This window comes from Monodelphis domestica, chromosome 3 (assembly GCF_027887165.1).
Source record: "Monodelphis domestica isolate mMonDom1 chromosome 3, mMonDom1.pri, whole genome shotgun sequence".
In the NCBI taxonomy this organism is placed as follows: Eukaryota; Metazoa; Chordata; class Mammalia; order Didelphimorphia; family Didelphidae; genus Monodelphis; species Monodelphis domestica.
The window spans coordinates 112,073,079-112,100,015 of NC_077229.1; the positions used below are offsets into that span (position 1 = coordinate 112,073,079).

The following is a 26,937-nucleotide window of genomic DNA, read 5'->3' on the forward strand; positions in this document are numbered from 1 at the left end:
CCCCATTCATATTCCATAACTTATTCAGCCATTCCCCAATGGACGGTTTGCCCTCTTTTTCTAATAGATGTAGATTTTTGATTTCCTGAAATATGAATTAGAACTTTTATTTGGTCATAATTTTCAAAGAGCACAATGGTCCTTAAATTCTGATGGATTTATTTTTAGTTCACTTTTACATAGTTATTTTCTTTTTTTTCCAAATTTTTTTTTATTTTGAACATTTCTCATCTAATGGAATCATTAAATTCTAGTTGCTCTGTTTTTTTCTTCAGGATATCTTGTTACTTGAATAGGGTTATTCACTTTCTGTTCTGTGAATATGGGATTAACTCTCCCCTGCCTATATTTAGATTTAATCACCAGAAGTGTATACACTCCACTTACGGGGGTGGGGGGGGTGGGCACTGCTGCTTGGTGACAGTGTGTGATGAATCAGAATCAACTGACTGTCACCTGAGCAGTCCTAAGCAAAGCTTTAGCTGTAATTGGTACACGTAAAATTGAAGGAAGTCACAGGAAGTAACAAAAAGAAATAGTCTTTTAAAATGCCAAGAACTTCCTGTGAAGTAGTCTTTTGCCTTGAACTTGATCTTGAAGGAGTTCCAGCTTGAGACTTCAGACTGCTCTTGGACTTCTTCCTTAGAACTACCACATGGGGTAAGGGAAAAAGGCTGACTCCTTTCCTGGATTTTTTGAAGAGGCTAGCCTCAGGAGAGGCCTCCCCTCTTGAGAGAGGCTTCCTGCATCCCCAAGGTCCTCTGCTCAAGGCTGAGGCTCCTCCAGCTAAGGATTAATTAGCCTTGCCTGGGATGAGCCAGGGGTTCGAGCAAAATGCCTAATGTGTAGGTTAAATATCTTACCCTATCCTCTCTCTGATTTTCTTACTTTCACTTTTTCTATATTTTTAAAATAAATTGCTAAAAAAATCATTTTGGAATTGATTAAAATTCCTGGCAACCCTACTCTTAAATAATCCAGTCTAACTTTTTAGATTAACCCCTTACATTTCTAGCCCTAACAATTCTATTAGCCTTTGCTTCTTTTCTTTTTCCTTCCAGAGTTCTTAATACACTTTTTGATATTTGAAAGTTTCATTTATTTGGCTTTATCATGTGTATCATGGCACATAGTGGATACTCAAAACTTATGTTGACACTGCAACTTAAAGGCACATGATTCTGTGTGTGTGTAGTAGATGACCTTCTATGAAATGAACTTGACATAATTCATCTGCTTGTCAAGACAGCTTGAAAAATCAGAGTTGCAATAGTAATAATGATTGGCCAAAACAGAAGACAGATTTGTCATCATATCACTGGTTTTAGACTCCTGACAATTCAGCTAAGTGCTTCATATCAACAGATGTTTATAGCATCTAAATAGATACAGTATCTGCTATATTCAAGGCATTGTGCTTGGTGGTAAGAATGACATAAATGCAAGTTAAAATATGGTCCCTGACTTTAAGAAGCTTTCAATTTAGTAGTTTAGCCTAAATATATGAAAAAGTTAACAGGAGATTTTAAAAATATTTCTAGATTACAATGGAAGAAATCTCATAATGTATGAATTTCATCAAAAACATTTGCTTTATAAGGTCAGCAATATATCAACAATCTGTTTAGACTGTTTTCTTCTTCTTGACTATCAAGGGAGTGGGAAAGAGTTGAAAGAGTCCTGCTCCTTGTTTCAGATTTCTGGAGTTCAAGCCCTGACCTTGATAATTACCAGCTTTGTGACTGTGGGTGATTTGGCTGAGTCTTAATCTTCCCTGTTATAAAATGGATATAATAATGCTTGTAACCCCTGCTTTGTAAGATTTTTGTGAAGTGCCATATAAATTATTATCATTTTCAAACATTTACCTGATGCCAATTCTAGCAGTGGAGTGCTAGAGTCACTTCTTGACCAATTATTTCTGGTTTGGCAACCAGTGTGGCTCCACTATCTTGTTTGCTCTTGATGTTTTTGCTCATTGGGAATTTCAGTGTTGGTTTAGAAAGACTAGAGAATTTTTCCATCAGTCAAGGAGCCAATTCCATTTATCAAGTATGTAGCTAGAAATGTGTACAGTGGTATCAGTAATTCATTGTGATTATAATTTGATGGCTATAATAGTCACCGTATTAAAGTTGTTGAAAGATGGGATCTGATAAAATTCTAAATGTGAAGTTATGATTTACTTGGAATTTTTATCATTTTGATCAAGTCTACCCTGAAATAAAAATAACTTGAGGAGAGAAGGCAACCTCTTTAATTCATTTTTTACAAAACACCAAACACTTTCTGGAATTGATTTTCTTTAAGAACTCTTTTGAATTAGCCCGTTTATGTAATTAATGTAAATTGATTGGATGAATATGAGGAAAACTTTAGTTTATCTCAGTCAGAATACTTGACTTTAAAAAAAAATCATTTTATTATGCAGGCTACTTAGAAATTATATAAGACCTACTAAAAAATTCACACTCCAGAGGTCATTACTATTAGCAGGTAGGTAGCATAATGGATAGAGTGCCTGTTGTGGAGTCAGGAGGTCCTGAGTTAAAATTCAGCCTCAGACACTTAATGGAAAATAAGATATTCATAAAGTGCTTAACATAGACCCTAATCCATAGAAGATTCTTAACAAATATATCCCTTCCCTTCTCATCCTATCCTGTCCTCAGCAATTCCAACATTCTTACAAGATTATAATGAAATAATATTTGTATAGCACTTTGTAAACTTAAATCACTATATAATTCCTTCTCCTTTCTCTATTCTCCTTGAAATTTCAAAGACATAGGCAGCTTGAAAATTGGAATGGACTATCGTGAGAAGATTTGATGATTATCTGTTCCATATGTTGTAGAGGTGATTCCTGTTAAAAGTATGAGTTATACTAGATAACCTTAGATGTCTGATCCAACTTTTAGAGTCTATGATATTATGAATTCTTTTTTGTTTTTAAACCCTTACCTTCCATCTTGGAATCAATACTGTGTATTGGCTCCAAGGCAGAAGAGTGGTAAGGGCTAGGCAATGGGGGTTAAGTGACTTGCCTGGGGTCACATAGCTGGGAAGTGTCTGAGGCCAGATTTGAACCTAGGGACCTCCCATCTCTAGGTCTGGCTCTCATTCCACTGAGCTACCCAGCTGCCCCCAATATTATGAATTCTTAAGATGATGCTCAGTAAATTCATGGTAACAGTAAAAAAGATAAATTGACTTAAAAAATTACAATATTTTCAGAAACTTGTATCCTATAAAGATAATTTAAGGGTTGTGATTTAAAATCTAAATTAATTGGTCGCCAGGGAAAATCCCAAATAAAATACCCAAGTCAGTCTGGAATTTTATGGTAATTTTTTTTTTTAAACCCTTACCTTCTGTCTTGGAGTCAATACTTTGTATTGGCTCCAAGGCAGAAGAGTGGTAAGGGCTAGGCAATGGGGGTCAAGTGACTTGCCCAGGGTCACACAGCTGGGAAGTGTCTGAGGTCAGATTTGAACCTAGGACCTCCCATCTCTAGGACTGGCTCTCAATCCACTGAGCTACCCAGCTGCCCCCGGTAATTTTAATTAATATAGAGGGAATGATTTAAGGAGAAAGAGGGAAGAGGATATAGGATTTCTCCCGCCTGGCCTCTGCCAGGGGGAGTTCAAGATCTCATGTCCCCCTCCTCTAAATTTTTACATCTACCAATTGCATCAGAGGCTTTCCTCCAGGACTGCCCATTCTTTAGTTCTGATCTTCTTTGATTAGATTATATCTTTTGAGTTACTTAACACTTCTTTGTTAAGTTCACCTTTTGTTAGTTACTTAACCTTTTTGTGATTAATTTAACCTTTATAGTTACTAAACACCTTTTTGTATTAAGATCTTAAAATAGACTTAGCTTAAAGTTCTAGATTCACTATAACATAAGAAGTAAGTACCTTCATTGTTCAATCAGGGATTACAATTTTATCTTCACCATAAAATAAGATCTAAGCAGGGTGGAGTAATTTAAAGTTCTTATTCACAATCCACACTTTATCACAGCATCTGACAAATTTGTTGTGCAGTTGTTTCAGTCAAGTCCAGTTCTTCATGATACCATTTGGGCTTTTTTTAGCAGAGATAATGGAGTGGTTTGTCATTTCCTTCTCCAGCTTTTATGACAGCTGAACAAATTGAGGGCAAACAAGGTTAAGCATCTTGTTGAGGGTCGCAGAGCTAGAAAGTGTTGAAGCTGGATTATAACTCGGATCTTCCTGACTCTAGACCCTGTGTGCTCTATCCATTGTGCCATGTATTTGCATCTGACAAATAGTAGGTGTTTAATAAATGTTCCTTGATTATCTTCCAAATTGATAACCTGTTAAACTTGCCTTTTCCTCTGTTTCTCATACATGAGACTTCATTTCTTGTCATTCTCCCTTTGTACTGGCCAGCCCTCACATCTTCCTCATTACTCTGAGTCATAGAATTCCTCCTCCTTGGAAATGCAGCTCAGGCACTACTTTCTTCAGCCTTTTCTTACCTCTCCCAACTAACTGCTTTCTTCCCCAAATTACTTAGATGAAATATGTGTATGTAGTATGATAATTTCTTTTTATTAACTTTATAATCTTGCTGTTTATATGTATTTGTCTTTTCTATTAGAATGTATTCTTTATATATCCATTTTTATTAGAATGCTTATTATGAGTAGAGATAATTTCATTCTTTTCCTATCTTGTTGTCTACCAGGCATGTATAGCCTTTATAAATTTTTGCTTGATGGATAGGCTTGGCTATGTTGCTTCAAACTAGTGTGATGGGCTGTCACTCCTCCCCATTTGCTCTCTTCTCTTTGTTAGATTTGGTGGATCTTCAAAGGCATCTAATTCATACATGAGGCTGAAGATTGTCATATGCCACAAATCTTCATTACAGCTTTGGTCTTCTGACAATGACTTGCTTACATGTCATTTCTGGGACTTTTGCATCAGGAAGTACAGGAAAAGAAATCTAAAAGAATATTCTGCTCTCCCATAAATACATTATTTGCATGGCTTCCTTCAAGTAATAGGAAAAACTGATTTACATGGCTGATAGTAAAAAGGACTGGTCACCAAAAGAGCAGATCTAAGCTTCCTTGGACATACTGTTCCGTTGAGAGCTTGTTATTTCATCACTCAGAGTAACACTGAAAAAACTCAGCAGGCTGGGAAAGTGGCCAATACAAATATATTTCTCAAAACTTGCATTCCTCTCTGAGCTTTTGTAATGTGGAAGCCTAAGGTTTACCAGAAGAGTGAAGCTTTACTTACTTGGCAGTAACTGTCAGCGCAGATATACATGATTATGACAGATAATCACAGGTATTCCCTATTTAATTTCACTTCATTCCCCATCTACCCTAAATATGACTTTGGTTGAAATAACTTGGAACTTGAGGGATTTGTTCCATAGCAACAGCATTATAGATGAGATATCTATTGCAAACATTTTTCACTTATTTAGAGTTTAACTTCCTTTAAATAGGCCCTATTGTTTCTTCCAAAATACATTTTTTATTATTGTCTTTTCTTTTGGACATCATCTTGATTTCCCAAAATACCTGCTCCATTCCTATTCCCTTCTACTCAGAGCCATCCCTTAGAAAAAGAGAAAAAAAGAGATCAGCAACACTTATACCTCATTTGACAGTATATACAATATTTCACAGCTATATTCCTCTGCCTCTGTAAAGAAAGGAACTGAGATATATTTTCTCATCTCTTTGGACCCAAGTTTAGTCATTAAGTTTATAGAAGACATCCCATGCTTGACTGAAGTCTTTTATTCATCATCACATAGTATACTAGTTTATAGTATTCACATACTTAATTTGCCTCAGTAATCCAAATGTACTTTTGTTTCTACTTCTTTACTTTTACAAAAAGTGCTGCAATAAATACCTTCATTTATTTATATGGGATCTTTTGCCTCCTTGAAGTATATGTCTAACATTATATTTTGAATCATTTTAATCACTTTCTTAGTATTATTCAGGATTGCTTTTCAGAATGATTGAATCATTTCACAGCATTATCAACAGTGCAAGGTGCCTGTCTTTCTACAATTCCTTAAGCATTTATCTTCTTATTTATTAGCAATTTGTAACAACCTTTCATATACTTGTTTCTATTCTTGCCATTCTTGTAAAAACTGTTAACAAAATTCCTTGGTCACCTTTCCATGAGGAATTGTGTTAGATATATCTTTACATGTATATGATACATGTCATGTCTATATGTATGTGCATGTGTGTATGTATATATACCTATCTAATCTATACAAAATAGTCAGCCAAGTGGATAGAGCTCTGGCCTGGAGTCAAGAAGACTGGAGGTAAAATCCAACCTCAGACACTAGCTGTGTAATCCTGGGCAAGGCACATAACTCAATTAACTTAGCCTCAGTTTTATCTGTTGTAAAATAGAAATAATATTAGATACCTCCCAGGGTTGTTGTGTGGATCAAATAATATTCATAAAATACTCTGGTACATAGTAGGAAATATATAAATGCTTATTCTCCCCATATATTTGTACATATACAATATGCATACATGCATGTATGTATAAATATATGTGTACATACAGAATGTACAAAAATATCAGTGCAATTTTAAGATTTAATAGTTTAAAACTGCTCTAAGCCTTTTGAAATACTGTGATCCCTCACCTATCATGGGAGTTAAGTTCCAGATACCTCCACAATAGGAGAAAATCTCCTAAGTACAGTCCCTGAGCCAGTCAGCACCTATGATACAGAACATAGCACTGTGGTTGGTCACCTTTCACTCCATCAGCCAATAGTGTTCCATGTACAATCGCTTATGGTATTCATCTGCAAAATTCTACAATATAGTGAAAAGCCATGATGCAAAATTAGATATTTTAAAATCCCACAATACAGTGGAGCCTGATAAGTGAACCACAATATAGCAAGGGACTGTATACACAAATACACCAGAGATATTTGATATAAAGATTTTTGACCCATTGGGCACTAAATCTTCCTAACTGCACTAATTTTATTAATACAAAAGCTTTTCAATTAAATGTTATCAAAATGCCTCTATCATTCTGTGTGATAATATCTATCTGTTGATTGGTTAAGAATTTGGCCCCTTGTTTTAGGTAAGGTATCTATGGTGGTTTTCTTCAGATTTTTTTTTTTAAACGTAGAAATTTTTTGTATTTAGGTCACATACTTAGTTTGGGCTTATTGTTCGTATATAGTATAAGATGTTCTGAACCTCATTTCTGTCAAACTGCTTTTTCAGTTTTCTTAACTTCTCGTCAAATAGGCAGTTATTCCCCAAATTAACTTTTATTCTTACATTATTGGGTTCTACTATTTCCGATTCTTCTTTATTTAGCCTATTCCACTGATCTACCTTTCTATTTTTTAACCAGTAGTAAATACTTCTGATATTACTGCTTAATTAGATAGTAGGTATCATTTTTTACTGTATGAGTTCAACCCAACCATGAGCTTTGAGTTTTCTGATTTATTTACCAAACCTTATTTTTTTCAGGAGTGTATTTTTTAAAATCCTTGCTGTCAGTCTTAGAATCAGTACTTCTAAAGTAGAAAGGCGGGATAAAGGCTAAGCATTGGGGGTTAAGTGACTTTCCCAGGGTCATAAAGCTAAGCAGTATCTGAGGTCACATTTGAACCCAGGACCTCCTGTCTCTGTGTCTGATTCTCAGTCCACTGAGACACCTAAATGCCCTCAATCTTGATAACTTCTTGAAGTAGCCCATTAGAAGGAAATTTTTTGTCATGTTATAATATGCTTCTTAATCCATTTGATACTGGTGCATATTATGCCCGTTCTAGCCTGTAAATGACATAATAAGTTTTACAGCTAAAATCTCACAGATAATATCTTTGACTAGAATCATTTCTTAAAATGACAGAAGTATATCATATTTTATTTTGAAATTAATATTAATCATTATGACTTAAATGTATGCATTTATTAAATGAAAGCCTATATTGATAGGTAGATTATCAGACACAAATTTCTACATTTTGAGAAAAGGGGAAAGAAAAGGAAATGTATATAGAAAAGGAAAAGTGTGTTCCTACTCATCACAAGGATGGTTGGGGTTTGTTTGTTTTTTCAGACTTCCTCTTAAATTCTGTCACAAAATGCTTATTTTTATTTTTTATCTTTTATTTTCACTTCTTGGCACCTCTTATTTGACCAATGTGATAGTTTGATGCTGTCATAAGCATTCGCATAGTGGCATAGCTGGATGTTTGCACATGTCTTTCACTTTGAGTAATTACTTTCTTTAAAAAGTTATACAGTGTTTTAAAGTAAACCAGATTGTTTTACATGGAGTAGGAGGGTAGTTTGCTATATAAAATAAATTACTTATGAAGCCTTTTAGAGTGAGGACAAAGAGTTTGATATTTAACAGTAGAGCAGGAAGAAAGTTGATGACATCATCGTTCCTCTCCTGTCTTGCTAATGGAAATTTCTTTCATATGGGAGTATCCAGGGTACTCTAATCTGAACTCAGAGAATAAGATGGATTCAAGGAGATGAGCTGAGGCCAGAAAAAAGTAACTTAAAAGACAGCAATACTGCCTAAAGAATTTTATACTGGCCAATGTGATACCGAATCACATGGAAACCAAGATAGTTGGTGCTAGGATACCAAATAGCTCATGTAATTCTTTCACATGGATTAAAAAAAAAATCCATAGCTATAGTTCCATAGAGAATCAGAAGATATAAGAAGTTGAGATCTAACCCTCACAATCTAGCTGTCATTTAAAGAATAGCAAATAACTCCAGTAGTGTATAGAATAGAAAGCCTATTAAGATTTTTGCATTTCTTAGATCTAAGTCTCATCTCCACTCAGTTACCAGTCTAGTTCAGGTTCTGAGTGTGTTTGACCCAAACTATCAAAATAGCCTTTTAATAAACTTTCCAGCTCTATGAGCTTGGGCAGTTCACTTGACACCTATTGCCTAGCTCTTGTAATTCTTCTGCCTTGGAACCAATACATAGTATTGATTCTAAGATGGAAGTTAAGGGTTAAAAAAAAAAAATCCACCTTTTTAGAAGAGCAAGTCTATATACATCATAGAACACAAAAAGAGGATTGTATATGAATCTGTGAATTTATTTCATGTGCTACTTGCTTTTTAAAAGTATACAAAAAATCTAAACACTAATTTTAAAACTACCCTGTTTGTTTATTATTTCTTTGGTATTCTTTTCTGATCTCTTATGTATTTTACTTATTTTAAAATAACTTTAAAAATGAACAAAAATCTATATTTTTTTTTCTTCTTGTTCCTCCATTCTTGAATTATGAGGGGAGAGGGAGGAAAAGGAAAAAAATAATTCTCATAACATATACCATATCAAAACAATATATTTCTCATTCTGTATCCTGAGTATATTACCTCTCAGGAGATGAGGAGCACTTCTCATCATCGGTACCCTGGAATCACTGAATTTTGATTCATCAGAATTTTAAAGTACTTCAAAGTTGTTTGTCTTTATAGTGTTATTGTTATTGTATAAATTATTCTCTTGGTTCTGCTCACTTCATTCTGCAACAATTCATAGTGTTCCTCGATTTCTCTGGAACCGTCCCTTTCATCCTTTCTTATAGCACAATAGTATTCCATTCCATTTAGTAAGTCATTAAACAATTGATTGGAAAACCTGTTTCCAGATTCTTCTCAATATATTTTTTCTTTTACTCCTTAATGATCAGGAATATTCTCTTGCTTGTTAACATTCCATTTTTAGTATTATGTTACCTTTTAACCTTCCCCACCTAGTCACTTTTGAGTTTGTTGCGTTTATAATAAATTCAGTGTCTTTATGTGTATATATATGTTTGTGTGTTTCTTTTAAAATATCTTTTATCCATTTCAAGGAAGAAAGAAGTTTACATAATTTCACACAATCCTCCCATCCCTTCAAATTAGTATGTTTTATGGAGGTAAATAGCAAGTTTTTTCTCTTTCCTTCCCTCCTTTCTACATTATTGTATTTCTTTTATCCTTCCTTCTCTTTCCACTCTTAAAATTCTTTGAATAGTACCAATCCACCCTTAGTCTTCTACTTTTTAAAAATATTACATCTTTGATTTCCTTTAAAGAAACCAAGCTTCTCAAAGGGCATTTGTTTCTTCACCTATTAGAATGTTGGCCCTTCTAATTGTTCCAATAAATTTTCTTTTCCAAGTTTCTTTATACTCCTGTATTTGTATATTATGAGTCCTTTCTCATCTCTAGTATTTTCATCAGAAATGCTAAACTAAAATAGGTTTTTCAAAATCCTCTATTTTAATATAAATTGTTTATAATTCAGTAAGAATATACTCAAGTTTTTAGGGTAAATTCTTGCTTGTAAAGCTCTCTCTTTTGCCTTTTAGAATATTGTATTCTAAGATCTTATTTTTAGTAAAAGGTTACAAATCTGTGTGATTGTGACTCCCTCCTAGATAGTTTAATTGCTCTTAATGAATGCAGTATTTTTTCTTTTATTGTGGGAGCTCTGGGTTTTTGCTGTTAGATTCCTTGAACTTTTCCCTTTTTGGATATTTTAGGAAGTGATAGGTGAGTTTTATTTTTACTTTGTCCTCTAGTTCTAATACATATGAGTAAGTTTCACTTAAGATGTCTTGAAATGTAATATGCAGTGGTGTGTGAGAAGAATCATGGTTTCTTAGAAGTCCAATAGTTCTTATATTATTTCTCCTTTACCTCTTTTTCCTGGTCAATTGTTTTTTGATATCAGATATCTTAAATTATCTTCTGTTTTTGTCTTTTGGTTTTGTTCTTATTTTTCCTGCTGTGTGTCAGTCATAGCTATCTGTTTGGTTTATTTTTTTGAGTGAGCCCATTATTTGGGACAGGTTTATTGTTTTATCTTCTAAGTGACTTACTATCTTTCAACTCTTTTACTCTAGAGCTCTTTATTAAAAAAAAAAATCCCATTTCTTTCAGTTATTCCTACGGTACTTAGGGAAATTCCTCTCTCTCCTTCCCTCCCCTAAGTGTCTCTGCTTGCAACTGTTAAGAATTACTCCCTCTCCTTCTAACCCAATGATGATCCACTCCACCCCACCCCACCAGAATGAGTGCTGTATCCTGCCCCCTAATCTTGTCCCTCATTACCCCACCCAGATAGAGAAGGGAGGAAAAATGCTCCCATTGGAAGGTGATGAGAGGAACTTGGGGGGGGGGGAGTGGCCTAAGCACTTGGCTCCCCTCCAACTCTGTGCCATGCTGTAAGCTGTAAGCTCAAACCTAGCTCCTCTCCAGCCCCACTACAGGAATCACCTTCACAGACTAAACAGGCAACTGTCTATGCCACTCCCTCACACAGCATGTGAGCCCACCCTCCCTCCCTTTGCCTTATCTCAGACAGGAGAGGAAGGGAGAACTCCCACTGAACTGCTGGGCAGAGGAGAGGGTGATGTGAGAAATGTCTTCAGGCCTGTGTGGAGAGGGAGAGGGGAACAGCTCCCTTGGCACATGTGCCATAGGTTCGCCAATATGGGTATAGGCTATTAGTCAATATCTTGTTTCTGCCAGACTGCTTTCTAATTTTCCCAACAGTTTTCACCAAAAAGTGAATTCTTATCCCTCAAACTTAGCTCTTTACTTTTGTCTGTTACAGATAAAAGAGTGTTTGCCTTAAACTGTGACCACAAAGATGTTTTTTATATTAAAAATAAAGTGGTCGCCAGGGAAAAATTCCCAAATATGAAATATACCCAAGACAGCTGGGTTTTTATGGAGATTTTAATTAATACAAATAAGGAATTAAAGAAAGGGAGAGAAACAGAGTAAGAGGGAATAGTAGGAAAAGGGCTAGACCAGCTTAGGCCAGCCTTAAGGCTTAAGCCTTAAGAGAGAGATCAGTCAGTCTTTTATCCACTCACCACAAGATTTGTCCCAAGCAAGATTCTAGTGTTCAGAGAGACCCACCAGTTCAGCTTCTGCAAAGCTGAACTAAAGTTCAGCCACCAAGCCCTTCAAGGCAGCTCTGGCAAGCTGCCTCTCTCCAATTCAGCTTTTGCAAGCTGAATCTCTCAGAGACATCATTTTAGCTCCTTTTAAAGAGAATTTTCTCCTGTGTCACCTCCCCTAAGTTCTCACATCTCCCTATCACAGTAGACGTTTTTCCAAAGGACTGACCATTCTTAATTCACACCTTCTTTGGTTCTCAACTTCTCTGGGTAGACTAAAACTTCTGAGTAATTCACACCTGAGTAGACTAAACTTTTCTGGGAAGATTAAAACTTCTGAGTAAGTTCACACCTCTTTGCAACTTGCAAGTTTGCAAGTTGCCTGACCTTCATAGGTACTTAGCACCTTCCTAAAAATAGACTTAGCTTAAGGCTTTTGCCTCACTATTTTTTCATTGTTCAGTAAAGAGTTTACAACTTTATTTTCCCCTAAAGTATGCTTACGTATGGGTGAAGTAGAGTTCCCACATTCCTGATCAAGTACCATCATTGTTTAAATGGGGAATGGTCTTAAGCAAGTGTTCTGAAGTAGGGTCTGAGAATTTTTAAGATTCATATGTCAAACACAAAATTACTATAATCTTTTACAATTATTTGTTTTATATCTTTTCTCTTCCACCAATCTACTTTTCTGTTTTAGCCAGTACCATATAGTTTTAATTTTTAGTTGACTTTGCTTTATGCAATTTTCAAAACTCATTAGTTTTGTTTCCTAGTCACGTATTTATTCCATCAATTTTTCCTTATTTTACTGCTATAGCTATTCTAGCAGCATATCAAATAGTGATGGTGATAATGAATATCCTTGCTATGATCATAGCATTTTTATTGCTTTTGTTGTTAATATGCTCTATTATATCGATAGTTTTCCTAATATTTAACCAGCTTTACATTCCTGGTATAGGTCAGATCTGGTTTGTGTATAATCTTTGTGTTATGTTGTAGCCTTTTTGCTAATATGTATTTTTTAAAGTTTTTGCATCAGTGTTTATTAGGTACTTCAGTCCATATTTTTCTTTCTCTTTTTTTATTTTTCCTATACTGAGACAGCTTATATCATAAAAGAAATTTGGTTGGGTCTCTTCTTTTGCATTTTCCTAAGCTTTTTTGTGAAATACTAGAATCAGTTTTTTAAAAATAGAATTTGCTTATAAGTCCATCTAATCCATAGATTCTTTTCCTTTGGGATTTCATTTATGATTTATTCACTGTCTTAAATTATCTATTATTTGATAAGGTTTTAACATTTATTTAATTTTGTTTCAATGTCCTGATTCTTCCCTTACTTCCTATCCCCAACTACACTGAGAATATGTGAAAAGCAAAACCAGTCAGAAACATGTATATGCAAGAAAAATAAATTCCTACATTGTTCATGTTTCCTTCTCCCCAGTCCCCCATTAAGGAAAAAAAAAAACTAAATAAAAACTAACACAGAACACATTCTGTATTCTTGGGTCTGTTATTTCTCTGTCTTGAGGAAGGTAGTCTGTTTCATCATGAGTCTTCTGGAATCATGGTTGGTCATTGTCTTGATCAGAGTTCCCAAAAATCCTTTCAAAGTTGTTTGTTTTTACCATATTTCTATTGTATAAAGTGTTCCCCTGGTCATTGCATTGTACAAATCTTCCCAGATTTCTTTGAAACCTGCCTTTTATCATTTCAAAAAGCACACACAATAATCTATCATATTCATATAATATAATTTGTTCAGCTGTTACTTAATTGAAGGATACCCCTTCAATTTTTTTAATTTGATGTTAGAGGCATTCAGTAGTTAATGAAGATTTTTTGAGTAGGGGAATAATATAATCACATCTGTATTTTGGAAATATCAACTAATAGTTGTATGGGATATAGAAGGAATGGAGTCAGGGAGCCAATTAGAAGGTTACTGCCTTAGAGTAGGACTAAGTTGATGAGGACTTTAATTAGGTAAATAGTTGTGAAAAGAAAGAACCAATAAGACTTGAGAACTCATTGGATGTTGGGTGAGAATTAAAGAAAAGTAAAAAAATTACTTTAAAGTTATGAACTTGTGTGTTCAAAAACAGATTATAGCATTGTGATAGAAATAGCAGAATTTGATTGTGGGATAGATTTGGGGGTGGGATTTGTGAGTCTGCTTTTAGACATGGTAAGTTAGAGATATCCACAAGTTCTTCAAGTGCATGTGTCCGTCATTTGCTTTGCCTTTCATCAAGAAGAGTTATCTTCATGATAGGAACCCTCTTAATAGAAAAAAGATCCATGTTTCAATGGTCTATTGACTTTGAACTGGGAACAGAATTGAACAGGAGAGAGCAGACTGGATTGCTTTGAGGAGTTTGCAAATTTCTTTTAGTGATCCCTAATTTATCTTTGAAGCTAGTGTTCATATTTTTAAATACAATTGTTCTGATGGCAACAGCTGAAATTAATTGAATACTGTGGTGTCTGAAGAATTGAAGTTGAATATTTTCCAAAGGGCTGTAGAGAAACACTTGGGTGGGTATGAAGAGATTTCCACACATTTTAGAGAATTATATAATTTGCTATGTAAAGCTTGTTATCAGAGAATTGCACAATCAAAAAAAGATAGTCTAGTTGTGACATCAGCCGCATGGATAACAAATGGGTCACCCTCATGCTATATTTGTATCATCATGATATCAAGAAAAAATTTTAAAACCTCTGGCTTACTGGTTGTATGCCTTTTTATGAATTAGGGAGCATGTAGATGAGAGTCACAGAAGATGGACAGACATGAGTAGGTTACAACAATTTTTTTTTTTAAGGAAATACATTAAGATGCAATGGAGTATAATAAATATACATGTTCTAAAATGATATTTCTGTTCATTCTGTGCAGTTTATATCTTATAACTGATAAATGATGTTTAATCTCAACATTTTTCACAGAATAAATGTGAATTAAAATATAACCTTGTTATATCTTTAGAATTGAAATCAATAGAAAGCATTTAGAAAAAGTATGATAAGGAATAATAGTCTAGCATAACTTAGTATTTTTATGACTTAATTTCAAAGGAGCCTGATATAGCCAATTATATAAATATGGAACTGAACCTTTCTATTAAATGAAAATTGTAGAAGTGTTTCCAAAATTAATTCCTTTTATATACTACTGAATTTGCTTTTTTAAAAATCTATGTTAGGAATTTCTTAACTGTCTTCCTTTGCTTTCTTTCTTCCTTTACCCTCAAAATAAAAACAAATTTTTCTATATAGTCTTCTTATGCTTTGTTTCTTAACAAAAGATGGTCCAGAGTAATGTAGAGTCTTTTGAGGAATGCCCACAGTTAAGAGATGTGATATGGGAGATATACCATTCTAGGAGATTTGGGAATAATCAGACAGATTAGAGAACATTCAGGAGAAAAGAGTGCTATGAAAACCAGCTTAAAATATCCGCAGAACACTTATGTGATGTTGATCAGGATGTTAAAAATGAACTTTTGAGAGAGTACAGGTTTGGAAATGTCATTTCTTGGTGTGGGAGTCATGAAAATTGTACTAGACTTTTTTGACTGCTCCAGGGAAACCCTATTTCCCCAAAAGATTTTACAAAATAAAATGGTGAGCATGGGTAGGATATATGGCCCCTGTTTAATGGTTATCAGAAACTATATTACCATAAAAAAGATAATCCTGCCTTCTTGGATTAGACATTTGAGTCATTAAGCCATAATTAGTATTTTTAGTATTCCTAGAGGAAAAGAGTTCCTGTGTCTTTTTTCTCTTCATTTTAAATTAGTTTTTGTGTTCTTTTGGCTCTTATCTCATTTACATATTTTAACAAATACTAATTAAAAGCTGTTGAATTTCTGGTTGCCTATTGAAACTCCAAGTGAACTATTTCATTATAAGGCTTTGTTAAAATATACACTGATATAAGGCTTTCAAGCCTGTATTTTAATGCAGGTGGGAGTAAGCTATCATCTATGCTTCTCTGAATTTGAATGGGTTATTTTGGGCTGTGCTTTATAAAAATTTTGATAAACAGGTGTGGATAGTAATAAGCTATTTTGTAGTTTGTAAGAGTATTCTCTACAGCTGAAGGCTTTTAAATTGATTACCACCTGCTATCCCTGGAAATAGTTAGATAGTACCCCACAAATTACATGTTTCATCATTATGACATGATAGAAGAATTGGTTTTGTTTTTTGTGCATCAAATATATTCGATAAAATTGTTAGTTTTCTTTGGCAGCTTTATTTTCTTGTAAATGTTTATTTGGACCCGTATACGTATGTGTGTAAATATACATTTACATTTTATGTTGTAATTTCTGTAACAGTATATTTTTGACACTAGATTTGATTTTTAGAGCCTTATTGCCACGATCTCATACATTGTTTAAACACTTTGACTCCAAATTGCTTGAAGATTATAACACCCTTAAAAAATGTGACGTGTTTTTTCTTTGTTCACTCAGTCAAAACTATAGCTTCCTGGTATTATCTTGACTAGTTTTTAAAAACCGTTCTGCTCAAGGAAGGCTATTCCTGTATTCTTTTCAGTGTTTATTCGAGAAGAGATCCACAAAGAGATAAACTTCAGCCATATCTTTTTCAGAACACTAAAACATAAATGAATTAACAGAAAAATAGCAAAATAAGGTAAAAATTACTCAAGGTTATTTTATTCTCTTCATGTTTTTGATAAAAGAGAAATACTAGTCTGGTTATATACTCAAAGGTGTATGTGTTTTGCAATTATTTTTCCTTAGTGATTTAGAGTTAATCATTGAGTAGATGGGAAACTTATTTCATTCAACTAACATTTACTACTGGTCTATGCTATGCACTGTAGTAGGTACCAAGGGAGATTCAATGATTAATAGATAAAAATAAAGATTAATACTGAGATGAAATATAGGACATAGTTCTATTTACATCATAGTACATTTAAGCATAAGTTGACAATAAAATAGGAAAAAAATGTAAGCAAATCTGACCTGTTTGGCAGTGGGAGAGGACCAAAGAATGCTTAAACAAAATCAGTTGTATTTAAGATCTGATTTCAGGAATATTAACAACTTCCAAAAAATGGGAGCCTGAAAAAACATCCCAGGCATAAGCAATCTAAAAGAGTAAAAAAGAGCACTTAATTTTATACCAGAGGATCTGGATTCTTATCCTGGTTCTGTTCTTTAACTTGAGTCATGAGCAAAGCACCTCACCCCTCATGTGCTCAGTTTCCAGAGACATAAAATGAAAGGCTTGGGATATATATGATGTCTTAGGACTTAACCAGTCCATTTATCCAGTCTAGTTTATGACTGAATAACACTGTGGAAAAAAACATGAAAGTGGGAAACTCAGGAGATATGTTTGGAGAAGGTACAATTAAGTATTTGATTTGGCATAAGTATAGGTTAGGTTTGGTGAAGAATTTTACTATTTAAGAATTAAAATTAAGAGACTGACTATAAATTAATAATTTTATTAGAAATTACTTATATAGAAAAAAGATGAGAAATAGAAAGAGATTTCTAGGGTACTTTCCTTTTTGCTCCATTTAGCTTGCGGCTGCCATGAGGATCCCTAACCATGCTCAGATAGCAGCAACCAACAAGAAAGTGAAGAGGCCGAAATTCGCTCTTGCCTCAGTTTATCAAACCTATTTTCAACCCACTAACTCTAGAATTCTCAAGAAACAACCACACATGGCATACTATTTTGTCTGCACCACCTGGGGGGTGGGGGGGAGTTGCAGTGCCAGAGGAACTTGCCCTGCCCCATGTCTTGGGACTCTGACTCCATTGCTGCCCTCTTGACCTAATCTACCCAATGATTTCCCTCACACCATCCTGACTTCTGGGCCCCATGCCAGGTACTCCTAGTGGAAAGGGGAATTTCCTATTTACAACTATAAAAGCTGACTGAAAAAGGTAAATTGTAGCCAAACTGTAGAGGCCAAATAAAAGGCCTTTGAAATTTGATTGGTCAATATTTGAGGAGCCACTCAAGGTTTTGAATTTAGGTGTGGCTCTGACACAAAACTAATGGAAAGGAGCTGTTTTAAAGAAACAAGATTAGTGAGAATTATCTTCTTGGAGCTTGAGCAAGTAGAGAGGGCAAAAAATACAGCATAAGTTGTAGAAAAAAAATCAGGAATTTTTTTAGAGAGGATATTATAGTTGGAAACAGCTTCAGTAGTAATTGAATGTCAGAGGTGGAAGGGTCCTTAAAGGTTATCTAGGTTACTACCTTCCTTTTACACAAGATTAATGTTTTCTGATTATAGATTTGAATTACTAGGACCTGAAAATTTTGGTAGCTAAATTTATTACTTTTTAGTGTATAATAATTACTATGGAACCCAGAACCACTTTTGCCAGAGTCAAGCCCATGTACAAATGGCATATAATGGAAAAGAATATTCTTTGGTCTATCTGTACTTACTAAAATGGCCTAATTATTGATATCCTCTGTGTTCTACCTTGATAACTCATTGTTCTGTGTGATCTTTTGTTCTTGAAATCTGTGTTGACAATAAATAATCTTTGTTTGGTCCTGCTCAAACTGAGAAGGCTATATAGCCATTATGGTAGGCTCTTTGTTATATAAGGACAAGCACAAATATTTCAGAGATTTTTCAACACAAAAGATGAAAATGTTCAGCTTTTACAACACATCAGGATGATATCCTAAGGTTTAGACGAGTTACTATATATCTTTGTCAGTGGAATAGAGTACATAGATGAATGAAATAATGAAGTAATGTTAATTGGATTAGATGCTAGTATATTTTGTTGAGATTAGGTTATCTTAAACAAAATAATAAATAGACTTGAAGTCTTTTGGAAAACTCATTTCATACAAATGCTAGATGTTAATATAAAGAATTACAAAAGCTCAGAGGTAGAAAGGCCCTTACAACTAATCTAGTTCAATCTGTTCCTAAAGAAGCATTTCTGCTACCTATACAAAACATGTGATCATCCAGCCTTGATCTAAAGAACTCCAGTTAAGGAAACTAACAAAGGATTCCGTTTTGTTTGTACATAGCTCTGTTCATAGACTAAATCTGTATCTATTCTACTTCAACTCATTCCTCCTAGTTTTGTTTTCTGTGATCATTTAGATGTGATCAGTCCTAAAATCTTCTTTCCAAGCAAAGCATCTACATTTCCTCCAACTGATCCCTATTTGGCATGATTTAGAAGTTCTTCCCTATTTGTCTTGCCCTGTATTTTGTTCATTTTTACATTGCCTTCCTTTAAAATGGGATGCCTAGAAATAGCATGGTATGCACACCTTTTCTCAACAGTCAGATTATCCTTTCCTTGATCTCAGACACTACATAACTTAGTATAGTTTTAATTTTATTTTGCTTTTGGTTATGTGGTATAAGAAAGCTGGCCTCACAGTCCAGAGACCTGGGATTCAAATCTTTCCTTTCACAGAGTTAAAAAGTTTTGTTACTTTGAATAGTTCATTTAACTTCTTGGTGCCTTAAATAACTCGGCAAGACGATAGGTTGCAGACAAGTTATCTATTACTTAAATTGGTAGAGGGAGTTTCCTTATATTAATGAAATCACCCGTCCAGGCTCTATCCCCATCCCTATAACAGTAGATTTTAGACTTTTTCATACATTCTTGTCTATCCAAGCTCTTCCATCTTGTTTTTGTGAAGTTGCTATTTTAAACTCAAGTATAAAACATTACATTTGTATTACTGTAAGTGGCATTTTATTTTTGTCTAATATTCTTTTTTTTTTAAACCCTTACCTTCCGTCTTGGAGTCAATAGTGTGTATTGGTTCCAAGGCAGAAGAGTGGTAAGGACTAGGCAATGGGGGTCAAGTGACTTGCCCAGGGTCACACAGCTGGGAAGTGTCTGAGGCCAGATTTGAACCTAGGACCTCCTGTCTCTAGGACTGGCTCTCAATCCACTGAGCTACCCAGGTGCCCCCTTTGTCTAATATTCTATCCTGTCAATATCTTTTTAGCTCCAGATTCTGAAATTCTATATTTTGAACATCTCTGGCCATTATGGTGACCGTTATGTCATCACCTGCTAATTTGATAAATATGCTATAAGGATGAATGGATGAGATAGATAGAGAACATTACAAGATGTAAACTAAAGAATTTTGACTATTGAATTAAAAAGGTTTTGAACAACAAAAAAACAATGTAAGCAAATTAGAAGGGAAACAACAAACTGGGGGAAATTTACAACAAATTTCTCAGATAAAGATGTAATTTCTCAAATTTATAGAGAACTAAGTCAGATTTATAAGAACACAAGTCTTTTCCCAATTGACAAATAAGCAGTTGCCAGACAAAGAAATCAAAGCTATTGATGATCAGATTACAATGTTCTAAATCACTCTTGATTAGAGAATTGCAAATTAAAACAATTCTAAGGTATCTCCTCTTACCTGTCAGATTAGTATGACAGTAAAGTGATAAATGTTGGAAGGATTGTGGCAAAATTGGGATGCTAATGCATTTGTCGATTGTTATGAACTGATCCAACCATTCTGGAAGACAATTTGGAACTATGCCTAAAGGGCTATAACAGAATAATTTTATTTTGGGGTTTTGGTTTTATATGATTATTCTCTTACCAAAATGAACAATGTGAAAATGTTTGCATGATAATACATGTATAGCCCAAATTGAATTGCTTGCCAGTTCCTGGAGGAAGGGAGACTATTTGGATCATTTAATTTTGGAAAACTTATGTGGGAATTTATTATCACATGTAATTGGTTAAAAAAAATCTTTATGGGGGCAGCTGGGTAGCTCAGTGGATTCAGAGCCAGGCCTAGAGACAGGAGGTCCTAGGTTCAAATCTGGCCTCAGGCACTTCCTAGCTGTGTGACCCTGGGCAAGTCACTTGACCCCCATAGCCTAGCCCTTACCACTCTTCTGCCTTGGAGCCAATACACAGTATTGGTAAAGGTTTTATTTTAAAAAAAATCTTTATACCAGAATATGGCCATAACCCTAGGGCTTTTCTAGGTTTAATTTGAGCCATAAGACTATTCAATGACTATAAAATAAATATATTATATATATAATATATATATATAATATAATATAAATAGTCATTTAACTAGTTCCACTGTCTTCCACATCATTCCAATATTGACATGAGAGTGTTCAGCAAATTCTCTGTGTGGTTCAGGTAGGGGAACTATAATCACAAAATTTTCCTAAAGATACTAGTGTAGTGACTATTCAAAAGGAAATAGTCTATCTCTAGAAATTGAGGAAATAAAGGAAATAGAGTCTCTCATGACTTGCTCATTTTAAATACATATTTTTTAATTTCATTAAATATTTTGCAATTAGAGGAGAAAGAATTTTAACATTAAAAAAATGAATTCCATTCTTTCCCTTCTTTCTGTTCCTCCTCTACCCATTGAGAAGGCAAGTGATATGATATTGATTATACATGTATGGTCATGCAAAACATTTGCATATTAGACACATTGCAAAAGAGACCTACATATGCCAAAAAAAAGAGAGAGAGAGAGAAATAAGTTTTAAAAGTGTTCTTCAATCTACTCAGTTAATCAGATCTCTTTCTTTTTGGAAGTGGATATCAATTTTTCCATCACAGGTCCTTTGTGACTCCTTTATGAACTGTACTGGCCTTTTGTGAGCATAGCTTCTTTTTCTTATCAAGACAGTGTGGTATAATGGATAAAGTCCTGCACTCAGAGTCAGTAAAAACTGTTTTCAAATCCATCCCCTCCATCATTTACTATCTTATTGATCCTGAGAAAGTCACTTACCTTTTCTCAGCCTCTTATTTTTTTTTCCATCTGTATCTATGGAAAATAACAATACCACACCATAGTTTTATTATGGACATATCAAATGATGTAAATTTGGCAAACCCTAAAATAATGCTATCAGCTTTAGTTTATTTAAGTAACTTAGTCTTAATTACTTGACAGACCTTAGAGTAATATTTCAGAAATAGTAGTAGTCAGTCATTATTGTGGTCAGACTTTTCCCATGGATGATATTTGTATCCTTTTCATTCAATAATGATTTTAGATTATTTTTTGACTTTGAGTTTTTATCTTAAACTGCTAAGAATTTTCATAGTTGATTTACCTTTTTAATAATTGTTTTTTAGTTCTAAGCCTGGAATCCACATAGGAAGATATGAACAATATAATATTACATAGTAATATACAATAACTAACTTATTTAATGCTTATAAAGGCCAAAAGTACACTTTCTTATATAATGAAAAGTGCTCAGACCTTTTTAAAAAATAAATCAACAGGGGGCAGCTGGGTGGCTCAGTAGATTGAGAGCCAAGCCCAGAGATGGGAGGCCCTGGGTTCAAATTTGGCCTCAGATACTTCTAGCTCTGTGACCCTAGGCAATCACTTGACTGCTATTGCCTGGCCCTTACCACTCTTCTACCTTAGGACCAATACACAGTATTGATTCTAAGACGGAAGGTAAGGGTTTAAAAGAAGAAGAAGGAAGAAGAGAAGGAAGGGAGGGAGGGAGGAAGGAAGGAAGGAAGGAAGGAAGGAAGGAAGGAAGGAAGGAAGGAAGGAAGGAAGGAAGGAAGGAAGGCAGGCAAGATGGATGGATGGATGGATGGATGGATGGATGGATGGATGAAGTCAATAAGGGGCAGCTAGGTGACTCAGCAGTTAAAGAGTCAGGTCTAGAGATGAGATCTTGGGTTCAAATGTGACCTCAGATACTCCTAGCCAGCTAACTCTTAGCAAGTAACTTAACCCCAGTTGCCTTATTTTTCTTCCACTTTGGAACCTATACTTTGTATCAGGTCTAAGGCAGGAAGTAAGGGGAAGAGAGGGAGGGAAGAAGGAAAGAAAATAATTCAAAAAGGAAGCCTGTTTCACCAATTTGCAGAGTGGGGAGGTGGAGGGTATAAGATATATCAGAAGATTAGAAAGGTAGGAAGGGGGACTAGTGTGGTATTTAAAAGAGTGGGTGCCTTAAACTGTAATATTTAAAAGAGTGGGATGCCTAAATTGTAATAGTTAAAATGGTTGTGGCATTAACTGTAAGAGTTAAATAGTGGAAGATATAAATTATGATAGATATAAGAGTGGGTGAGTAAATTTTGACCGCAGAAAATGTTTTCACTACAGTGTCTTGTTTTAAATCAAATATAAGGTGGTCGTCAGGGAAATATTCCCAATTATGAATATACCCAAGTCAACTGGGTTTTATAGAGATTTTAATTAATAATACAATGAGGAATAAAAGAAAGAGAGAAGGAGAGAGAAAGGGAATTAATGAGAAAAGGATAGACCGGCCCAGGGTAGCCCTGGCCAACCCAGGCCTAAGTCCTAAAAGAAAAGATCAGTCAGTCAGTTATCACTCACCATAAGATCTGTTCAAGCAAGGATTCTGGGGGACATAGTCTCCCCAGAGGGAGTTCCAGTCAGAGTCAGCCTCCCCTGAGAGACCTCCTTAGAGATTGTCCTTCAAGAGATTCTTCTCAAGAGACCCTCCTTAGAGCCTGTCTCTCAAGAGACCCCTTTTTTTTATATAGGGAGTTTTCTCCTATGTCACCTCCCCTAAGTTCTTCCATCTACCAATCACAGTAGACGTTTTCCAAAGGACAACCCATTCTGAATTCACAGCTGAGTTGACTAATCCCTTTAGTAAGTTTGAACCAGAAAAAACTTCTGAATAAGTTTTCACCTCTTTGCTCCTTGTAAATTCACAAGTTGCCTGACCTTTATAGGTACTTAGCACCCTATTGTATTAATTCTAAAAATAGGCATGGCTTAAGTATGGGTGTAAGCATTTCTCATTGTTCAGCAAGGAGTTTTCTCCCCTAAAGCAGTCCTAAGTATGGTGGAGTAGAGGTCCTCCCATTTCTGATCCAAGTAGAGTTCTCACATTTTAGATGGGGAATGATCCCTAATAGGGAGTTGTCCCAATGGAGAATTCCCCAATGGGGAATTTTTTAACATTCACAAGTCTGAGAAATTTCAAGATTCACAATAGATTATAAAGGGCTTTAAGAACTAAAAAAGGATTATTGTTTTTTTGATCCTATAGGTAATAGAGAACTGCTCAAATTTACTAAATAGGGGGAAAAGATAATGTGGTCTGACCTGTGACTCAAAAAGATCACTTCAGCAGTTTGATTGGAGGAGTGGAAAAATAGAGAATATATATTAATCTTTTCAATTTTTCTGAGCTGTAATTTCTTCTGGACAAGTGGGAATGATACTGTTTGGCATGTGGTAAATCCTTTTTGTTATTATCCATTTCCAGATATCCAAAAAGACTTCTGATGATATATGACCATAGCTCAGAGAGAAACTAGGACTGAATTTATAAAATGGGTAATCATCTGCATGAAAATGATAATTGACCCCTAGAGAGCTAATGAGATCATCAAGCTAATGATATTGTAGAGTATAATATAAGCCAAGGATAGAGCTTTAAGGGAATCCTCACAATTAGCTGGCATGACTGCATGAAAGGTCAGCAAAAGAGACTGATGAAAACCTGCTGGACAGGTAGCAAAAGGACCAAGGGAAAGCAGAGCACTAAAAAACAGGCAGCAAGAGGAATATCCAGAAGGAGAAAATGATAAACAGTTTTAAATACTATAAGAATGATGAGAATTGAGAAAATGTCTTTAGAATTGCCAGTTATATATCTTATATTTCATACATCTTCACAAAGATTATTTTCAGTTAAATGAGAATTTTCAAAGCTAAACTGTAGAGGGTTTAGAAGGGAATGAGAGAGAAGAAAGTGGAGGCCTTTAAGAGTGCCTAGCTATGAAAGGGAGGAGGGATAAAGGACCATAGCCGTATTAAGTGAAATTCTTTTTAAAGTTGGATGAGAAACTGGTATGTCTTTCTGGAAAGGAGCCAGTAGATGGGAAAGCTTGAAGAGACACAACAGGAATAATAATGGGAGAAATCTTCTGGAGAAGTCCAAGGGGAACGAGATCAATCAAAGGTGTTTGTGGAGAAATTGGCTGTTGTGAGGAGAAAGGACCACTTCTTCATGTGAGACTGTAATGAAGGAAGGGCTAATAAGGGAAAACACCTGTGTAGGTGAGTTGAGCAGGGGAGTATGGATTAACTTTCAGAGCGAAGACTTCAGCTAAGAGAGTGGTAAAGAATATGTTTCTGGGAAGCATAGAATAGCAAATAAAATATTAAGGAGTAAAAAATATGTCTTGCTTAAGTAGGACACATTTGAAATTGCATAACATAAAAATTTAATGGACTTAATCATGGTACCTAATATGAGCAAAGGAGATGGAAGTAATTCAGGGTTGGCTTTGGGCAGAGTTCAATTTGCATCTAGTCAAAAACATGTATGTGAGATATGAACAAAAAATAGGCGAGTTTGGTTGCAGAGTACATGAAAAGGATTAATATTGTACAAGCCTGAAAAGTAGATGGAATCCAGATTGTAAAAGGATCTAAAGGAAATACTATTCTGTTTTTCCCACCTCTTACCTTTCTTCCTCTTTGTTTTTATATGACCTGTTCTTTTTGATTAAGTTATAGCCAAAGCCATATTTTAGTCATATTCCTTAATTCTTAGTGATGTTTGCAAAGTCCCATTACCTCCTTCCTTGCATGAGGATCTTGCCCATAGTTGGCATAATTGTGTATACATATTTGTTCCCATGGATTTTATTTGCTGGCTATTTTATTGTCTTATTTATATGTCTTAAGAATTTCTGGATAAATTTGTTATTTCCGGTCTTCTTCCTGAATTGTGATTGATCTTTAAGATATCTAGCTTGGAATTAATATAAGTAGTTTTCTTTTCCCTCCCCCTATCACTTTGAGTCTAAAGTCCTTTCATTAAATATGTATCACTTTAGACAAATTTATTGTTAACAACTTATGCTGAGAATATTTCAGTCATGGCCAAGAGCTAGCTACTCCCATATTTTAAGCTGTTATTCAGAAATCTATATCCTCTAAAGAGGTCATTAATCATTTAGATAATAGATCTTGTTCATAGCAATTGTCTTTGGAAATTAAAAAAAAAAGTAAGTTTTTTTAACAACCCCCTACTACTGTTGACAATTGATTACTTTTTTGGTATTTTTTATATATTTACTTTTTTGATACATTAAGAAAATAGAAAATGAAATCATTAAAACAGCTTTTACATATGTACTTATATACAAATTCCAATTAAATATTTGAATTTTATTCATAATGCTCTAGAATTTATGTATTCTTTTATTTCCTTTTTCTGCAGAATATGACAGATACCTAGCATCTAGCAAAACCATGGCAGCTGCTTACCTTGATCCAAACTTGAATCACGCCCCAACTTCAAGTACAAAGACACACCTCAGTACTGGGATGGAGCGTTCTCCTGGGGCAATGGAGCGAGTATTAAAAGTCTTTCATTATTTCGAAAACAGTAGTGAGCCAACCACATGGGCCAGTATTATCAGGCATGGAGATGCCACTGATGTTAGGGTAAGTAAAATTTTCCATCAGATAAACTGAATGTAATACCAAAAAAATCAGTGCAAAAAATTTTAAATTTAAAATGACAAAGATTGTCAACAATAGCACAAATGTTAAATTTTTATTTTAAACTATGTAACACATGGTGTGAATCATATAGAGCAAAAATTTAAATAATATCACTTTAAAAAAATAAAAGACATTAAGTTGTCTTATTATCCCAGCTAAGTTTTTGATATACTTTTCCTTTTTTGGTGTGTGTGTGTGTGTGTGTGTGTGTGTGTGTGTGTGTGTGTGTGTGTGTATGTGTGTAAAGGATAGGGATTGGACCTATAATTATACTGATGTATGGAGCTTACACATGGGGAAACTCCCTCTACCAGTGAAAGTCTACTTAGAATCTGGAAGAGTTTCGTGGAGCATAGGTGTCAGATACACAGGAACTCTGCAGCAATGCATCAACTAGCTGAAAATATTAAT

At 34.7% G+C, this 26,937-nt stretch overlaps 1 protein-coding gene across 11 annotated transcripts in view; it reads left to right on the forward strand.

The window, feature by feature from the left end:
- Positions 1-26,937, forward strand: part of PTK2 (protein tyrosine kinase 2) — a 426,082-nt gene that overhangs the window by 129,033 nt on the left and 270,112 nt on the right. For all 11 annotated transcript variants that reach the window (XM_056823019.1, XM_056823011.1, XM_056823017.1 and 8 more), the window contains one exon: positions 26,240-26,466. In XM_056823019.1, coding sequence (XP_056678997.1) covers positions 26,272-26,466 — 195 coding nt within the window. In that variant the 5' untranslated portion in view covers positions 26,240-26,271. The remainder of the gene's footprint in view (positions 1-26,239; positions 26,467-26,937) is intronic.